Here is a 19,587-nt window from a genome sequence, read left to right as displayed (position 1 = left end):
AAGTGACCCTCTTAAGGGAGGTAAAGTCTATTTTAATCTCTTCAGTTGTCCTGAAGCTCTTATTTTATCTTTGTCAGTTCTACAAACTGGTCTTTCACAAGTACCCCTGAACTCAACCTTCAAGTTCTTTCCTACTCATGGCACTTTTCTGAGTATGTTTGAGGGAACAACAATCACATATATGCTGGCAAAGGGCTTCCTGCACAGAAAAAGACTCACACGCTCAAATAACCTGGGATGAGACAAAAAAAAAATGCCATGATAAAATACCATGTGCCAGCCATTTGCTGTTCAGGAAATCAGTCCTTAAAAGTAGTGTCATAAAACACAGCTGAGCAAATGAAAAAAGAAGTCCTACACTTTCATTCTAGGTATTACAACTGTCTCTGATAAGAAAAGAAGGGAGATCAGCAACTATACTGGGAGACAATGAAATCATAACACATAGTACTGCTCGAGGTGCTAAAAACATTCACTTTTCAGGAGCTGGAACACACGGGGATCTCATATGTGGCTCTCCCAGGGCAGCCAAAACACACATGCTGTCTTGAGTCAGTGCTTAGCAAAAGCCCATTCTGAAATCCATGAAACCTCTTTGGACACAACACAGTGAAATCAAATGGCAGGGATGCTCAAACTGCTTCTCCATCTTCTTCCAAGCACTACATACAGCATTCCTTTGTATAGCCTTGGCCACAAGCCCACTGGTTTCCCCACTTAATGCTGAGATGAGCTGTAAAGCTTTTATATTTGTGGAAGCACGTTGAGAAAGTGCCTGAAAAGTGCCAGTACATGTCTGAAATGCCACCAGCCCGTACCATCTTAAAATCACATGCAACATTAAGAAAAGACTGATAAGTAAGACTCATATAAAACAGGTCCAACAAACCCAATTTAATAAAAGAAATTAATTTATAACTACTGCAATCTTTCTCTTTTCATGATGACCAAATATGGGTACAAAGCATCAGCTTTCAGTAAGGCTGGGGGAAGGGGAAAGACTTAACAGTTGGTCACATTTAGTGAGACAAAGCTGGAAGGATGCAAAAGAGTAATAATTTAGTGATGAAGAAACTCCAAAGACCTAGAAAAGCATGGCAGCCTCCAGAGATGGGGCTTGCCAAAAGGCTATTTTGGGGACAGATAGGGCTACAAAGCTGCTATTAGGCTTCAATCCTTAAAATAAGCCCATAAACTCAGAAAATATTTATCTGTAAGGGTGGCAGCCCAATAAAAGTTTTATGAATGTTTTAAAACTGCCCTGCCAAGGGGCTAGCCACTCAGTCACCTCCCTCACTCCTAAAAAACAAAACAAGCAAGAAAGTTAGGCCCATGTGTCAGGTTCCCAAGCAGGAATGACAGGACAGTCTGAAAAATGGCTCTGCACCTCCTGCACCTTCTCATGAAGCCAGCAAAGCACACACCTCCCTGCTGGGAACAGGGCCCTGCCACAGCGTTCCCTCTGCTACCACAGGCAAGCACATCCCTGCACCCATCACCCAGCCCTACACACCCCCTCAGAGATCTTTCCTCCTTCCTCTTACTCACTGCATGTTTGGGAAGGGGGGAAAGAAATCAGTATATATGAACAAGGAACATCACAGACAATGGGAAAAAACAAACCCCATCCAGTTTTAAAGTTTAATTTCTGAAATCTTGTTGGATCCAGAAATGGTAGTAACATTCGGTTTGTGCTGCCCAAATGAAGTGGTCACTGTTAATTTGGCACCGGCTTAGAGACAAACAGTGGGCCAAGTGTAGAGGATCAAGAAATCTCCACTCTGGACTTTCCATGTGTCCCATTTTTATTAACATCTAAAGACTTTAGAGGAAAAATTAAGCCGAAATAATGCAGACAGAAAGACTGATTTTAAGTAAAAGAATAATATAATAATAATATAATATAATAATACTCATTTACAAAACTGTATGAAGCCTGGAAACCCCAGACAGAAGAGTGATGCTGCTCCTCCCTCCTACCACATATTTTTTCCTTTCCTATTCCCCACTGTCACCAAATCTAAAACTCCACACAAAGCTTAGCCAGAGGCTTGGCACATTCCTCAAAATCCAGAGAAGGAATAATCACTGACAGCAAAATCAAAACGGGATGATAGATAAGAATGAGCAACGAAAAATTGTTTACAGCCAACCAGACTCTCACTGCTCACATGCAGAATTTGCCATGACAGTAGTTAGGTCCAATTTAAAACAGCTTCCAAAAAAATGAACTACAGTTTGTTTATACTTAGTCCACTCTTCCTAAGCAGCACCATCTTACATGGTTTCTTCATTTTCAAGTAAAATGCTTATAGACTTAAAACCAACACAAAATGCTCAAAGAAAATAACCCAAACCTCTGTGGCAGAACAGAGGGTCTGATGTGCACTCATACAATGGAGCACACACAGCTCCCAGGCTGGTGATGCAGATGTGAGGCCGTGGCCAGCTCAGGGATGGTTGGCAATGCAGATGTTTCCTGTCACCAGTGTTATGTTTGTGCTGCTACAGATTTATTTTTTTTAATGTATTGTGTTACTCCATCTATCTTAGTGAACTGTCCACCTTGTAAAATTCTAATTATATTATTTTCTTCTTGTTATCTGCATTAGCTAAAATTATTTATACTATTATAACCTTGGTTTCAAACACTGGTTATAAACATTGTTACAACAGTTATGAGATATGGGTTCCTATACATACACACAGAGAAATGAATAATTTACTTTTTAACTGGTCTGAAATGCTGGAACATGCTTCTGTTTGCCCAGCACGCTTCTCTAGCAAAAGTCAAAAAAAAAAATCCCCAACAAACTAGAGGGACAAGATCCAATCTGTCTTCCCCTGAGATCTCAAAATAGCAGCTTTCCTGAAGATGGCACAACACTGTCTTGAATTTGAAGCTTTGTTGGCCACTTCTATCTGGGGGCGCAGAGCAGTTGCTGAGCCAAAGTTTGGCAGGAGTAAGTGCTCTGTTAGATTAAATTTCAGCATAATGCTCTCGATAGGAATCAGAGCACCATCCTGAAAGTGCAACGGGAGGGTAAAACGCCAGCCATCAAGATGGATGGTTTGTTTTTATTTTTATAGAGATTTTCTAAACCTCAACTTTCACCTCTTAGCCCCCTCCTCCTCCTGTTCTCAGTCACCTCCAATATTCCATCTGTCTGCTTCATTTAATAGAAACCTATATTTCCTAGCTAATGGATGCATTTGGCTAAGAAGATAATCTCTTTGAGTTCGCTTTAGTTGCCACATTCCAGTTATCATATTAATACTGATTAAATACGAAACCCAACATTGAAGTCAGACCCCACGCATTATTTAAAAGCAACAAGATGTTCAGATTTTGGCACTTTGAAACCTCAGCCAGCATGGAAGTGACCTCTCCCCCCACTCTGAACACCTTTCAGCTGGGATGCCATCCATATGGATTTGTACAGGACAGGATACTTTTAAGAGCATCGTCTTAATTGAGAACACCAAACAAAGTTCAGGTTTCCTGAGAAGCTCTAGGAGCGCACAAACCGTTCTCAAGGAAGTGAAGACACTGCAGGTCAAGCAGCACAACAGTGGAGGTTACAAGACAAGAAAGGTCCGCATAGATCTCTCTGCTCACTCAAAAATGTCCAGGGGCCATTAAGAACCCATGTTTGTGCCTCAGTTTCCCCATCTGTATGAGAGGATATTTTGCAACCTGTGCTGTAGGTGTGCACTCAGATATTTATTAATTTCTATTTAGGTCTGCATGGCTACAGACTGAAGCTGCTGCAGAAAAATAAAGTACAAATAACCAGACATCAAATCAGCAAAAACTGATTTAACAAATTCTGGGATTTAAGCCAACTTCGTAACATGTCACATTTTAAAATCACCCAGTCTCATGTGTGATAAAGCACACTTCTAACCCTGAGCAAAGACATCCTTAAATTCCAGAACAACTCTACTCATCAGAACTACACTACAATAAGACGCAGATGAATTTGCACCATTCCTTTGTCATTTCTGATGTGACCATCACCATCCTCTGTGGAGGATGAAAACTGGGACAGAACAGCCATGGAAATCAGCCTAATGAGATGCATGCTTTATCTCTCTGTATAGTTCAACATGAAACCATCACTATTTTTTTAAAATAAAAAATTATTAACATAACTACTTATTTATTTGATGTTTATCCCATTCACTTTAATGGGCTACCACTGCCAAGTCAACAGAAGCAGAAATTAGTAAGACAACCTCAAAGTTCTGGTGAACTTAGGCATGTATGTCACTGACTTCTCAGAACCGAAATCAGTAAGTCTGAGTTGCATCTTGCATGATGTGCAAACATCAAGACTCATAATGAAAGCACCATAGTTACACATGCTACACGTGCAAATTATCTATGAGTTCCTGAAGACAGACCCAGTGTTCCAGCCACTCTGATTACATCTACCTTTCTTTGAGACCAGGTCTGAGCTGCACACTCCATTCAGCCAGTACTTCTCCTAGAAGGTGATGCAACACCTCTGGAGCAGCTTTGGAGCAGACGAGGTTACAGCATGGTCAGGAAAGCTCCCTTGGGATGTCTAGAAAGCTAAACTAACCTTCTGAGATCCGTATAAACAAACAACCGAACATGGAGAGCCTTGAACCTAGGGACTGCTGTTTATCTAACCCCTGAACTGCAAAAGACATCAATCCCTGGCTTATTAAAGAAATGCATACGCTAGCCAGGCATGCCTGCTTCATCATCTCTCCCATTCACAGCTTCTCCAGGGTTGGAGGAAGTTTCAACAGGCCCTGCTGCATAAATAAAATCCTTCTGGCTGGTGATATGTAAATTGTATTAAGACTGGCTCAGACAGCTTCAATTAGAAATAATCAGCAAGGGTGGACTGAAATATCCTCCATCAATTTGCTTACAGACGGTCTTTTCCTCCCCAAGCCAATTCTACCTGGTTCAATGAAAGTAGCGGGGAATCCATAACATGCTTCTACTTATTCTATGTGTAATCCTTATGTATGTGTGTCCTGAAACCAAAACCTAGCATCTAATATAAGAGTAAAAGCTTTAAATAAAAAGCTTTGGTAGGCTCTTGCTTATAGAGGCAATCAACAGGTCTTTAACACAAGATTCCAAATCATCAGCAAGCAAACCCAGGAAACTTCAGAGTCTGAATAACACAGACCCTTCCTCATGTTTACAAGATTTCTATCATTTCTTTAGCCACCTGAAAAGCAGTCATTTGTGTATACTACAAATCCCTCCTTTCTTTATGAAGATCACAGAAAATAAGGTTATTCAACCAAACTCATTTGCAAAACTCTACAGCATAGTCTTCTTACAAGAATCAATATTTATTAAAGCTCAGAATCTTACAGAGAAATGACATTTAAAATCTGTTGTTAATCTACCTATATTTTTTTCCAAATGCCAAATAAAACTTCTTTTTCCTGTGCTTATAGGAAACAAATTCTACAAGAGACTCACTCCTGCTCCAGCATACATTTACTGTGAACTCTAATCACATATTTAAGATTAAACACTAGTGAATTGCACAATGATCAACTGAACAGAAATAGTCAAGTTGTAGTATTTTCATAGATGTGAGAAATTAATTTGATTTTTCACAGGAATAAATTGTCAAACATTAAATTTTAGTATTTTCCAAAAAAACCTCTCTATTTGGCCTTAGTCAGTGGAAAAATATTCTTTAAAAAAATCCACTTCTCTTCACAGAAAGAGTAGTCCAACAGAGAGCCTGGGTCAATAAAGCCAAGCTTAAATTTCACTTCAAGTAAAAAATAAAACCACTGATAATTCACTGAATAAGTCAGTCTTGCTCTGAATATGCACAATTTCAAGAGAGAAAAATAAAATGCACAACTAAATTCAATTACATTATGTCCTCAAATTACTTGCTTCAGAGCATAACAAGGAAAATATGAAGAAAAACTAGGGGGAAAAAGTCTGGGATTGGGGAAGCAAGCATCAATTTCCACATGAACTCCAAAGGGACTATAATCTTTGAACATCTTCTGAGGAGGTACTTGTGAGAACAATCGACTGTAATGAGCCATGAAAAGAAAATCCCCAGTTCACGATATACAGTCTGCTCTCCTGTCAGCAGGAACTTGCATTCTTTAGCACATTTTCAGTCCTCAAAAAACAATTCCTTTTTCTTATGCCTGGCACATGCTGCTTGGTACAGCCTGTGTTACCATTGCAGGAGCTTGAAATGATAATTCATTGCAAACATAAAGAAAACAAATGCATATTCTTCAGGCTGCATTCATGTTGTAATGCCAATCCTGATGAGCTGATACTTCAACAGGCAAACAGTTCCTTGCCTAACACATCCATAGATCAGCTGGCTATATTAGGGAGAGAGAATGTTGTTCTTTGACAGAAAACTGAGAAGGTAAAAAAACATGCTGAGGAGTAAATACAAACCTGGCAGCAAACTTGTACTGAATTAAAAATCCTCAGGTGCACAGCAAAAGCCTACACCACACAAACAATGTTCCTTATTTACATACAATGACACAGTTTAGAACAACAAAGTAATCAAAAGGATGGCACCTGTCCATCTTCTTGGTTCACAGTATATATATACACAGACACACACATACATATACACACACACATATGTTTTTCCCTTTAAAAAAAACTCCAAAAAACAGCAGAGGCTGCTCTGGGTTGTGTGGGAAAGATCAGGGCAAGGGGCTGCAGAAGTAAGAAAAGGCAAATGACCAAACAGAGAGGGAACGGAGTGGGGAGGGGGGAGCAGAAATAGATGAGAGTAGGACAAGAAAAAAATCAAACAGGGTAACTCATCAGTTCTAACAGGAAAGACTAAGTTCTCCGAATCACCTAATTGTCTTGATTTGCTAATCTGGAATTGTTGACATGTGTGAGGGGAAAGCGGTGAGGGGAATTAAGGGTTCAGAGGTTTAAGAAAATAGTCATAAAACCCATAGCACAAAAGCATGCAATATGGAATTCTTGGGACTGAAGTTACAATTTCAGCTATTACACAAATGATTTTTCTAAGCAGGATAATGGTCTTCTCTACCTTTCCTATAACTTTCATTCCATGTATTAAGTATTTTTTAAAGTATTTTTTGCAGATTTTTTAAATTCAGTAATACCGCAGCTATGGGCAGGAAATGCTTTTATTGTTTATGTATAACATTATATAAAATCATGTTACAGCAGAGCCTTTCCTATGAAAACAGGTCTATTGAAGCTCCAGTTATTTCCCATTCTTTATTAAACACTCAAATCCCTTTGTGAAAACACAAACCAAAGACTGCTTTACAGAGACTTCCTTGAAATCAATGCACACTATTAAGAGCAACTATTATTTTTGTCCCCAAACTCAAAACACAGATCAGGCTCTCAAGGTTAACGTCCTTGTCACAAAACAGTTCTCATACACTGTGCACTGGCCACTGTTGTGAGTCAATACTTCAAATACTCTGCAATTTGGAAACCACAAAGCTCTATGCTTCCAGGAAACCCCTGTGGTGTATTTTTTTTACTCAGACTTCAAAAAGCTATCAGAACAAACACTGTTGGAAAGGGAAGGTGAAAGACCCAGGGGATGAATGATCAAAATCAAGTAAGCGAGCACAAACAGTTTACAGAAAGGGAGACAAATTTCATGGCGATGGGGCAACCTGAATGCATGAGTGACCCTTGTAAAGACTTAAGAATATCAAAGTTATGTAATGGCTTGTAACCTAAGTATTTTCCACCCAAATACTGCAAGGCCGTGAGTGAGAACTGTAACATCCAAAAACCAGCATCCTGTTTTACACACAAGAAAGCAGAAATAAAGATGAAGGTACCTTCTTTGGTATTTTGTAAATAAACTACAGATCTGAGGACACAAAATTTGGATTCATGGCTTCCACTTCCTTTCTTCACATATACAAGAGGGCTCTTGGAGAAAGCTGCCCACTAAAAATAAGACACATCAAGTTTCTCCTGGTCAGCTCATCCTGAAACCCTTGGTCCACCTGTCTACAGAGTATTTCAGTCATCTCTCACCAAAAAATGTAACGCTTCAAAGTAAAATTCCACCTTAAACATCAAAAGAAGTAATTATAAATTGCATATTTCCCCTCCATTATTTTTTGGAGAATTTAAGGATCACTTTAAAAAGCACCATGTTTGGGCAGTTCGGTCATGTACCTGAAGCTCTCACATTTAGCTGTACTGACATCAGCTAAGTCCTCGGCAAGAAAAAGGGCCACTCCTTCCCAAAAGACAATGCTTAACTAGCAGCAAACCAACAGAAATCTTAATGTCATTTTGTAACTCTTCAAAATGACTTTCAAAACTCTTCAAAACTGTGTTTTGTTCTTTCTGTACATTTTTCCAAGGCACTCACTGAAGCATCCCAAACTTGCAAAGGGCAAGTATATGCGAACGAAAAAAAAAAATTTTTTTCTCATTTTTTCTAGGAGATACAAGGTATTAACAAACTATTATTTTTTGATGCTCTAAGGCTGCTTAGCCAAATTGTATAGACACATAATAAAATCCACTGTTAGATATATTCGTTTTCAAGAAAAAAAATGTTTTCACGTTTGAATTACAGCAAGCATGTACTGCAAAATGAAACACCTGCTGCTATTTGCAGGATGTGTGATACACTAAACTTCTGTACTATTTCATGAAAGTAAGAGCAATCATGTTGTTCCATGCCATGTTCTAATCCAAATTGTTTGCAACTTCAGCAGCATAAACCTAGTGATGCCAAAATTAAATTAAGAACTTGGTCTGTAAGGAACAGTATATTTGGGTTGTAGTAACTATACAAGGCATTACCACTTAAAATGAAAAATATCCAAATTAAAAATGCATCAGAAATTTTAAAACCTGAATATGGTTCTATTCTGCAGTTGTGTGTTTATGGAACTATCACATATGCAAAACAGGGCAGAATTGCTTTTATAGAGGAAATAAACTTATTCAGCTCCTCATTTGAATATTTAATTTTGCCTCCCACCCATATGTTGGATTTTTTCCTCCTTTTTTCTTCAAAAAGGTAAAGGAGCACTGAACAAAGGATGTCCTAAGCACATGAAGCAAGATTCACAACAACCCAGCAGGCAGTTTACGTAACAGCAGCATGGAGCCAAAATGTATTAGATAATTTGGAAACAGTGTCCAAGTAAGTTAGTGGTGATGTGATGGCAAATACAAGCACAGAACAAACACAGACAAATAGAGCAACCTGTTTGTCCACATCCACTGCAGACATGACCTGCCAGAGAGCCGGACTGAGCAATAGGCTCCAAGAGTTTACAGCTGCTGTTATAATTATTCAAAATTCAGCACAGTAACAGCCCTAAATGTGCAAGATGCTTATCTTCTCCCAGGGAATGCAGCTTTCCACAATAACTACATTCCCGCAAAATAACAAAGCCTGGATTAATTGGAAAGGCGTACGATCACAAGAGACTCTAGACAGAAGTAAGGTTATTATATACAGCAGCATTTCCAGCTCTCAGTTTTACCACCAATCTCAAGATAAGTACACCTCTTTATCCCAGATGCTAAAAACATGCAACTGAGTGCAAATCTCAGTTTGTTTAAATTATGTATCTAGCTTTTGTAGCTTAGGAGAATCTTATATATGACCTGAGTTTATCCAAAAAAAGAAACAATCTTTACAGATTTTTTTTTCTTTTAATGAAAGGAAAATCATTCTTTGTGGGCTTACTATCATGAGTACTTTGGACAGCTGACTACCAATGTCACTTGCAACTGAAACAACAACTGTGCAGTTTCAAAAATACTTGTAAAAACCCACAGTTGTCTCCCAAGCTCTTCCCACACTATCAGATCCCGATTTTATCTTCAAATTAAGATAAATTCTACTAGAGCATCTTTCCATTTTGCAACAGGGATTTGAAACTTAACTTCAGGATAACTAGTAAAACAATTGCTGTTCTTGGAGGCAAAAAAGGAAACTTAATTAGAATGCACTTAAAGCATACTGTTTGGGAGCTCAATTCCCAGTGATCTCCATTTGCAGAGGGCAATCTCAGGCACAGAGCTAGACTGGATTTTCCCTTCAGCCCTTCCTTTCAAGAGCTCACAATATTGCAGCACAAGAACATCCCCAGGTCAAAAAAATCACCCCTACCTTGCAGATCCCTACAGAAGCCTGAAAATGCTGGTAGAAATATTTGAGGGCAAACCAAGCTGTTACTGGCATCCAGCTTCAGAGACCAAGAAAGATGGGCAGGAGATGCATAGCAGATGAATAAAAAACAGAAGCAAGAGAGAGGTGAGAGTATTAGCAAAAACTTAGTCAAAGTGAAAGGAGGCTCAATGGAGACTGGAAACAAATATTAAGAAAAGAAAATGTATGCATGTGATTACTAAGTGGGGTTTCTTTTGGTTGTGGGTTGCAGGTTTTTATTTTCTTTCCCAAGTGGTAGAATCTGTAGAAGTTAAGATACCTTATGGTCAAACAAATCCCATCTGCGGGAATTATTTTTTTTTTATTAATAGGATTTTTTTCCATAAATGGTACAAATAATTCATTTCATATTTACAGCAGGACTCCAGTGAAATGCAAAAAATACAGGAGTTGATTACTCATTGAGGAGAAAAAATCCCTCCGTACACGACAACAGGTCAATTACAAAGCATCACTAGCAAAGTTTTCCTTGCGTGTGTCAGCATGGGGAATGCAATGACTCAATTAGACCTGGTATCATAATGCCTCTCACAATGAAGAACTAATTAAAATATCCTTTTTTATATCTGAAGTTCTATATGCTTACACTTCACCACCTTGTCTTTTCAAGGTAATTATCTTTATAGGTTGAGGCAACACCTACATCCTTAATACTTTCCACATACAAACAGTAAGCTCAGAAAAACACGCTCTTGTGAGTTGTACAGAAATAAACTAAACACAAACTGAACAGGCAGCAAAGCCCAGAGCGAAAGCTCAGTTTGCTTTGGAGCTGAGCTCACACTTTGTGTAAGTGTGAGTTGCTTTGCTACTCAGGGGAGCAAAAAGGGTTCAGTACACACTACTCTTTACTGCCATGGCAGTACTGGTCAGAGAACAACAGCACTTCTTCCTGAAGGCCATTCAATAGCCCTGCCCTTGAGGGGAGTTGTGATGGTCACCAGTGTGATGTGGTCTGTAGGAAAGAAACACTGCAGTTACATCATGTGGTACAGAACCACCAATGTTCCTTCTGTTGCACTAGTGACAGTTCCATTAAGGTCCTCTTGCACAAGAATAGAAAGGGTGGGTGTCAGTAAAAGAAAAGATAAAATTTAAAAAAATTCCCTCTCACTCTTTTCAATGATCCAGAGGATCACTATGTAGCCCATACTGTACCCAACACAAGGACTCACACAGGAGCTGCACTCTTTTCTCGCAGACACACTCAAATGCTGCTAACATCACCCGATGCCTGATAATTCCATAATCCGTGTCTGCTTGATCCCAAAAAACCAACCTGTTGGACAGACACTCCAATGGAAACTTCAAATCCAAAGATTCATAACCTCCCCTGGGAACAGCATCTGCTCTAGTGTGCAATGACCTACTGCCTGTGAAACCAATCTTACTATCAATACATTCCCCCTTCAGAGCTCTCAGTTCAGAGATTCCATCCCGCAATTCTGTCACTGCAGACAAGACCAGGATCCCCCAATCCTATCACGAATGAGGCAGACAGGCAGTTGTAAGTTAACATTTCATTGACTTCTGTTTTCATTCAGAAGGAATGTACACAAATTTTGACTTTGATTCCACAAGAACAATCTAAGGTCAATAAATTGGGTTATTCAGCTTCAAAGGTCAATATGGGCTCACACGATGCCACTGCTCGAAAGTAGGCTTGACTGCTCCAGGCCAACCTTTTTGTGTAAATGCAGTACAAATTCTTAGTTCCTATGTGATCATCAGGACTTCCACATCACTACAGTTTAATCTGCTCAAGAGGGGATCATACAAGGAAGTGATGCCTCCCTGCCAACAATCCTCTCCCAGCCTCTGTCCATACTACACCAGCCAACTTTCACAAAAAGGAGAGAAGGAGATTTATGGCTGAAGTACCCCTTAAGGATTTTAAGTTTTGTTTGGTTTAGAGGGTAGGGGGAAAGAGACTGTGAAAGAACAAGCAGAGCTAATCCCCAGCTTTTAAATAAAACACAGCTACACAGATTTCATTGCCCTTGGGCTTTTGTTTTTCCTCGACTGAAATCCTGCTCAGCCTCACCTGATACTGACAGGGATGGCAACCCACCAGACCCTTGCAGCCAACAATTTTTTATTTTCATTTATTAAAACAGAAGCCAGGCTGGGAAAACAAGGACATTAAATGTGCCTAAATTCCATTTCACCTAAGAGATTATCCTAATCTAATGCAACACAAGCAAAGAATTCCAAATGCCAAGATCTCCCACAAAAAAAGTATGCTGCTTAGTGACAGGATGTTTAACTATTCTCAGGGTAATGAAAAGCTTTAGGCTACCCCATTCCTACTGATGTCAGTAAGGAGTGCCCTCCAAATCAGAGTTGGGAATGAAATTTATCTTCAGTCATTTAAAGCTTGTCTCCTACAGTTAAGAAAAACCTAACACCCTGAAAGTACTATTCCACAAATGCCAGCTATATTGGTGTGTTGAGACCTACCTGAACAAAGCGCCATGTGCCATGAATAATAATGGGAAAAAAAATCAAATATAAAAAAAGAATACAATTAAGATAGCTCTTAAGGAGGAGGCTACAGAAGACAATGTGATACACAAATTATTCCACTGCTGTATTTTTCAATCTTCACATAACTTTAATATTTCTCTCATGCTATTTAACCTCTAGTCACCTTCCTTGTTTAAGTGGAATGCTAAAAAATACTGAAAAAGAATTGAATTCCACTTTTAAACCCTCAGTTTTTAACTGGAATTGAAATCATTCAGAGTAGTGATGTTCATGTACAGCTGTTACACCACAGCTCTCTCGCTATGTCATTAAGTACTTTGCAAGACAGTGTGGGATCTCATCCAATGAAAGAAGTGGCCAAATATAAAAACACCAAAGATGTACCAAATCCACAATATACCAAGGGGAAAACATATTCTGCATTTCTACCTTTAATTTCACGTGTAAGAACACAAGGAATTCTCAAGAATGAGACAGTTTGCTGAATTCTGACCACTTCATGTCACGTTATACCAATACTGCAGGATCCCAGAGGTACTGGGATAGGTGTCCGGGGCTAGGGAGAAGATTTGTGCTGTTACTTCAGAACAGACTTTTATGGCACATTCAATCTCTCTTACCATGAGACAAGCAGTGGAAACAGTGGAAACAGTGAAATGGACTTGTTCTCGAAAACGCAAAGCAAAAAGTTACTGGCAACAAAAGCTGGTGATAAACCAGTTTGTTTTCACCTGTTTTAAGAAACTTAAAACTCCTGTTATGCTGTATGGCTAAAAAGAACAGAGAAGCCACAAAGCTTATACTACAATACTCTCATTTTTATCTCTTCTTATGGGAAGTGTCTTTTATTATATTTAAATTTACTCAATTCAGAAATGTGTTCAGCTCTTAGGAGTGTTAGATATGCACTGCTTCTTTTGCATTAAGAAATAAGGTAACTCAAACTAAGTCACGTACAGCAAGTTTTAGTCAAAAAGAGGAGGATGGCAGTCACATTGCAGTGCCTCAGAAAGATGAACATGTCACTAGAAATTTGACAGAAAGATAGAAATGAAAGTGAACCATGCCTGAGATATCACACATGCTCCAACTAGATTTAAGAAGTTGCTACATTGTACAATAATCAAGCACAAGACAAATGCAACGAGCCAAAACCAAAGAAATGGCATATCTAAAATCAACCTTTTAGAAGATGTCAAGATACGTAGCAACAGATTGTGATTTTGCAAACCGAGCATAGTTTTATAGGGTCAGTTCTTGGGTGAGAGACAGTTAAATAAAAACCACTAGGTTATACAAATGATTTGCTGAATTTTCTCAATGTCTGATCAACTGGCACAACATTCCTTGGTGCAAGGTATGTTGAAATAAGCATTTTCCAAAGACTGTAATTGTTAGTTTTTATCTTTAAAATAAGACACTTAAACATACAGTTCCTGCCTCCCCTAACTTGTTCTTGAACAATACTTTTCACTCATTTACCCTTTAGTGTTCTGTTTACAACTATAATAGCTGCCACATATCACCCACCTCAGTAAGCGGCGCCCCATCAGTAGCTCGCTTCCTTATCCACACAAAGCATAACTTTAAAATGTAGTGTAGCTTGTCTTTCAAATCCCATTTGCTTTTTAAGCAGCTTGTTAAACTATGCAAAATTATCTTGTGAGTTTAGAGATTATGTCCTCCTTTTTATGCATTTGATCATGCAACCAATCTCAAAAGGAAGCATCATCCTGTCAATTAACAGGGCTTGAAAATTTGCCTTCAGTTAAAGCACAAACAGCTCCATAACTAAGCCCTACAGAACAGCAGATGTGCCAGCAAATACATTCTAGAAAGTAGGTTATACCTTGTCATTCAAGCAATAAAAGCATGCCTGGACACAAAACCAAAAGTGAGATGAAAAATAAATTGTACTTCCACCCACCATCCTACGGCCTGCCTGTTTTACCCTGCACTAGCAAACATCAGGCAACCTACACAAGTATTGTCAAATTGGAATACATCATCTTCCTCTGCAAAGATAATCTGGCAGTACAAGACATCTCTGCTAAATAAAATCTCTCAATAGGCAACTTACACTTTGTTTTATTTCATGTTATTTAGCTTTGCTTCCACCTCCTTGGACCACCCTAAGGGATTCTTCTCCGTTATGTTCTTCAAATACTTGTGTATAATGATGTCTCTCACTTAGACATCATTTAGCCAAGTTTCTTGCAATTCTTTTCATCTTCTTTCCCTCATAAATCAATTCCTTCAGCCTCTCCAGCACTCTTGCTGCTCTTCCCTGAATTTTTTCCAAACTACTGACATCTTTCAGCAACTGAGGAACTTCCAATTGCATGCTGTACTCTAGATGTGCTTTTTGTACTCTGAAGAAAGATAATTACATCTTTCCAAGAAATATTAATGCTCTGAACCTGGAATAAATCTAAATCAGGAATTTCATTATTTGAGGTTTTTTTCCAGAATGGATAGTAATTATCCCCATTTCACACAGCAGAAGACCACAGAGAAGTATCTGACTTATTGCTGTACACAAGCAGTGCCAGAGTAAGAAATAGATGCACATTCTGCCATTCCCAGTCGTGGTCTGCCAAGTTTCAGCCCACAGATTACATTAGACAATGTTCCCAGGCTGACCTATAGCAAACAAGCCATTTCCAAGTGAGTACGGAAGAACACTTGGGGAGCCCAACACTTGCTCATGTGAGTGGGTGGTGTTGGTAGCAGGGGGACCATGCAACACCCTAAGATGTGCCATGGTCTATTATTACCTTTAGTAATCAGGACACAAATCTCTGACACATCTCCTTGAATTTTACTGCCATGGAGAGGTTTGTTTCTAAAACCAGCCACCAGCTATCATCAGGTCAACTAGCTGAACAAGCAAACTCAGTTCTAGAGGTTGATTGGTTTTAAATACGAGAGGACTGATGACCTGCCAGACTGAGGCAGTACAAGGCAGTTTTCAATCTGGACATTTCCTTCCCTTCCTTCCCACTCCCTGATACATTTCTGGATGAATCACGGAAAAATAACTCAGAAAAATTTAAGAATATGTCTACACAAAAAAAATGTAAGACACTGTATGAGAGGAGGCAAGTATGAAGAATGGGGTGAAGGTAAGGGAGAGAGAAGTCTGACCAATTAAATTAAAAAAACCCAACCCACAAACAGGATGCAGACACATTAAAAAAACAGCACTGATCTAACAAAGGAATGTGAACTGCAGTTGACTCAAGCAGTATCACAGCAATGGCCCTCCCACTACACACAAATCTCTGGAACTCTTAAAGGGACAGGTTTTTAGGCTCTTTCAAATTCTGTGCTCCTTTCCCATTCCTTGATACCCCCAGTCAAACGTAATTTAACTTCCTGCCTTTTCTTTCAAGACAACAAGAGCACCCAAGTTTGGCCCAGGCTAAAGCAAAGCAAACTTGTTGCCATGAGGTTTTTTCCTGGTTTGCCGAGTGTTCATATTAAAGGAGAAATGTGCAGTTTCTCGCGCTCGTGAATATAAACACAGGACCATGTTTTGTAAACACTGCCCTTGTTATGAATTCCTTCTCAAGGAGAAGGGGAGGTTGAATGACAGCCTCCTTGGCCAATCTGGTGGGGAGGTGGGAATTCCATCCTCCAATCCACGGGCCTCATAGGAAATGTATAAAACTGGGTTTTTGTAAATAAAGTGGTCTTCCTGCCCTGCATGCTCTGTCCACCAAGATCTGTCTCCCGAGTCTCATTTCTGGTCAGGCCCCGCGGTGATACAAACTAAGTTGTATTATTCTTCCTACCTTAGAGAGGTATTAAATTCTAGCATTCTGCTATATTTTCTTCTCATTGAAAGAAAAAACCGTAAAGGGTCCTGTTTCAAGGTTTGCTGTTAAACATCTGATGAATGTAACCAAGATTAGATAATGAACACCTTGGTGAAAGGTATAATTTCTTCCCACTAACTCAATTGATAGAGCAAAACTGCTATTATCTAAATCTATATACAATTTTTCTAATGTAACTGCTGGTTCACAATTACAGTTCCTGCTTAAATCTACAAGGGTACCAGAGAATCCTTATAAGGCTTCTCTCTGTCCCAGGAAGAACAATTTCCTCCATCCAAAAATGCAGAAGTAGCAATATAAATGCCATTCTCCTGTCCTTTTTGTTCATCAGATTTTTGCCTCCAGGAGAGAAAAGTTACTAAGAACGTTACATAATTACATTTTTAAGCAAGACACCTTCTTGATCTTCAGCTTTTCAGCTCTAAGGTCATCTATGCATCATTTCATTGCCTACCTAAAGCTATCTCAGTGAATCCCTACAATCTTTTCTATACCAGAAAAATAAAAGCAAACACGAATCTGGTGCAGCCTTTTTCTTTAAATGTGAAGTGTGCTTGCTAATTAGGCTCTCAGACATATTTGCAAAATCTATCATTTGGTGACAAAACTACAAGTACAGCTAGGATACAACACATGAGATATTTTACATAGTCAGAAATTCTTATCCTGTAATAGGAAGAAGAAAGGAAACTTGCAGACTCTCAAAATTAGAGGAGTTGCATCACACTCTAAATTAAATGGAAATATAGTCCATCTTCTGCAAGGACTCAGGAAACTTCACCTTTCTCTGAAGATCAGTTGCTGTGTTGACTGTTTACTGCCATAGATTATAATTTCTTTTCTCCACTTGTTCAACAGAAGTAATCTTGCTCATCTGCTTAAGAGGGTGGGGGATTAGCTAGTGGGCTGAAGACAAAACAGAAATACTAAAGTACTGCCTGGTATCCTTAAAATCTTATCCTGCAATCTGAGTTAAATGCAACACCTATTACCACCTTTTGAAAAGGCTCAGAACTACTCTCCTGCCTTAAAAGAAGGAGGAAAAAGAACCCCAGTAAATGATACTTAACTCTAGCACCCATCATTTCCCATGCTCTAACCTAAGGAGGCATAAATCCTTCCTGTAATTCACCAAGGATGAAAAATACAGTCATATATAATATTATAAAACCAGGAGACACAAGCAATAAAAAAATCCTCTCAAGATGTCCAAAACCCCATTTATCAAGCAGTTTTTGCTTGAAGGCAAGTTAGGTAATAACATGCAGAACAGAGCCAATTTAAGGTACTTGCATCCAATATACTACATTTAATAAGTAGCTACAGGTAAAAAATATTGCAGGTTTGCTTTCTTTTATTTGTTCAGAAGGGCTCTGGTGCAAATCATACATACATTAAGAGAGGCGAGTACCACAAACCTCTGGGCACAGCATGAATTCTGTGTTACTGCCACTTATCAAGAGTAACTTTGAGACCTGAGTTTGTTGACACAGGGGATATGGCTTCAGGCCACTTGGTCTAACACTGTCACAGCCACCATCATGTAATTAGAAGAGGTATAGCACCCACAAGATCCCTGCTCCAACTGGATATGAGCTGATTTCAAAACTTCAGGAGATTACTAGTAGCACTTCACCTTGCAATATGTAAAGATCCTCTGCATTTAACACAGATTAGTATTTGTTAACAGCTAAGCACCTACCTGGAATTCGGATTTTAAATTTACCACTTTGTCCAAAACCACCATCTATTATTCCATCTTCTCCTGTAGATAGTTTCACTTTGAGACCCACAAAAATCTGGATGTTTGTTTCCTTTTTAAACAACGAACGACCAATCACACTGTAATCATCCATCACCTGCAAAAAAAAAAAAAAAAAAAAATAGGGATTCATAACTCTACAAGCTAAAGTGACAAGAAATTATCCATGTTACATGCCAAGTTGGGCAACTTCTATCACTCCACTTCTGACAAACAAGTTACCCCCTCAAATGAGGAAAATTCTGGGTGAGTCATCTAAACTGCTGACTTTAAGGCAATTTGTGTCTAAAACCATAGAAGACTTCATGAACTACCACATTTCTGCTTCTACCTCCCCTATCAAAATACAGGAATTAAAAAAACCCTACATCAGAACATGCTGTAAAGGTCAGTTAATTAAAATATTTTTTTCTGCTTTGAAACCTTTCCATGAAAAATCACTGAAGCACCAATGCTGACAAGAAGTTTATTCCATCACTTATTCTACAGCTAAGTACATTATCACCTACATAAACATTTTTTCTCTTAGCTCCAGACCTGCACTCCAACAGCTACACTTCAAAAGCAATGACAGTTTCTAAATAGAGCCTTTTAAATACTCACCTTTACATACATATTGATTTGTTAAACCAAGAGCCTTATGACCACTGTATCAAATTTTAATTTAAGGGTTTGTAACCCAGTGGGAAGAACCATTCCAAGTTGAAATCTTAATTAAGCTATCAGGAACCAGAGGTTGGTGGGTAAGGCAAGATAAAGAACCCTCCCTTAGGCATTACAAAGTATAAGGTGCAGTCAAGTGAGCCTAATCCTGTAGGTGTGAATACCCTTGTACACCCAACAGCCTGCAGTTACTCTACTTGGTAAATGTAGAAAGTATATTTATTTATCAAAATAAATATGGGGATATTACTTAAATCTTTCCAAGATTACTTCTTGTGGTAAAAGTTGCAGCTCTTTGTCATACCTCAGGAAGCATTTTTAGCTACACTTAAGGGTTAGGTGTAGCTAAGGACCAAAGTGACTTAGAACAGTAAAGAATTGCAACACTGAATACTCCCCTTTACTCAGTTTAAATGAACTCAAAATATTGTCAGTTTATTAAGCAACTGTCCTTCATAATGTCCTTCAACATGTCCTCCTCCATAAACTATCATGCATATACAGACTCAAATCCCTAGGATTGTTATAATTTTGTTACATATATATGCCTCCATTTTAATGCCAATCTCAGCACGGTAGTAAATCTAGCATCAGAAATTTCATTTTTCTTTTATTTTAACAGAGC

General features: G+C 38.8%; 1 protein-coding gene across 2 annotated transcripts in view; it reads right to left on the bottom strand.

The window, feature by feature from the left end:
* The window catches only part of EEFSEC (eukaryotic elongation factor, selenocysteine-tRNA specific), a 197,426-nt gene that overhangs the window by 97,290 nt on the left and 80,549 nt on the right, over nt 1-19,587 (bottom strand). For both annotated transcript variants that reach the window (XM_063411299.1, XM_063411300.1), the window contains exon 6: nt 18,240-18,396. In XM_063411299.1, the coding sequence (XP_063267369.1) occupies nt 18,240-18,396 (157 nt within the window). The remainder of the gene's footprint in view (nt 1-18,239; nt 18,397-19,587) is intronic.

This window comes from Prinia subflava, chromosome 14 (assembly GCF_021018805.1).
Source record: "Prinia subflava isolate CZ2003 ecotype Zambia chromosome 14, Cam_Psub_1.2, whole genome shotgun sequence".
Classification (NCBI taxonomy): Eukaryota; Metazoa; Chordata; class Aves; order Passeriformes; family Cisticolidae; genus Prinia; species Prinia subflava.
Note: the sequence above shows the minus strand (reverse complement) of the source record. Positions and strands in the feature narration are given on the sequence as shown.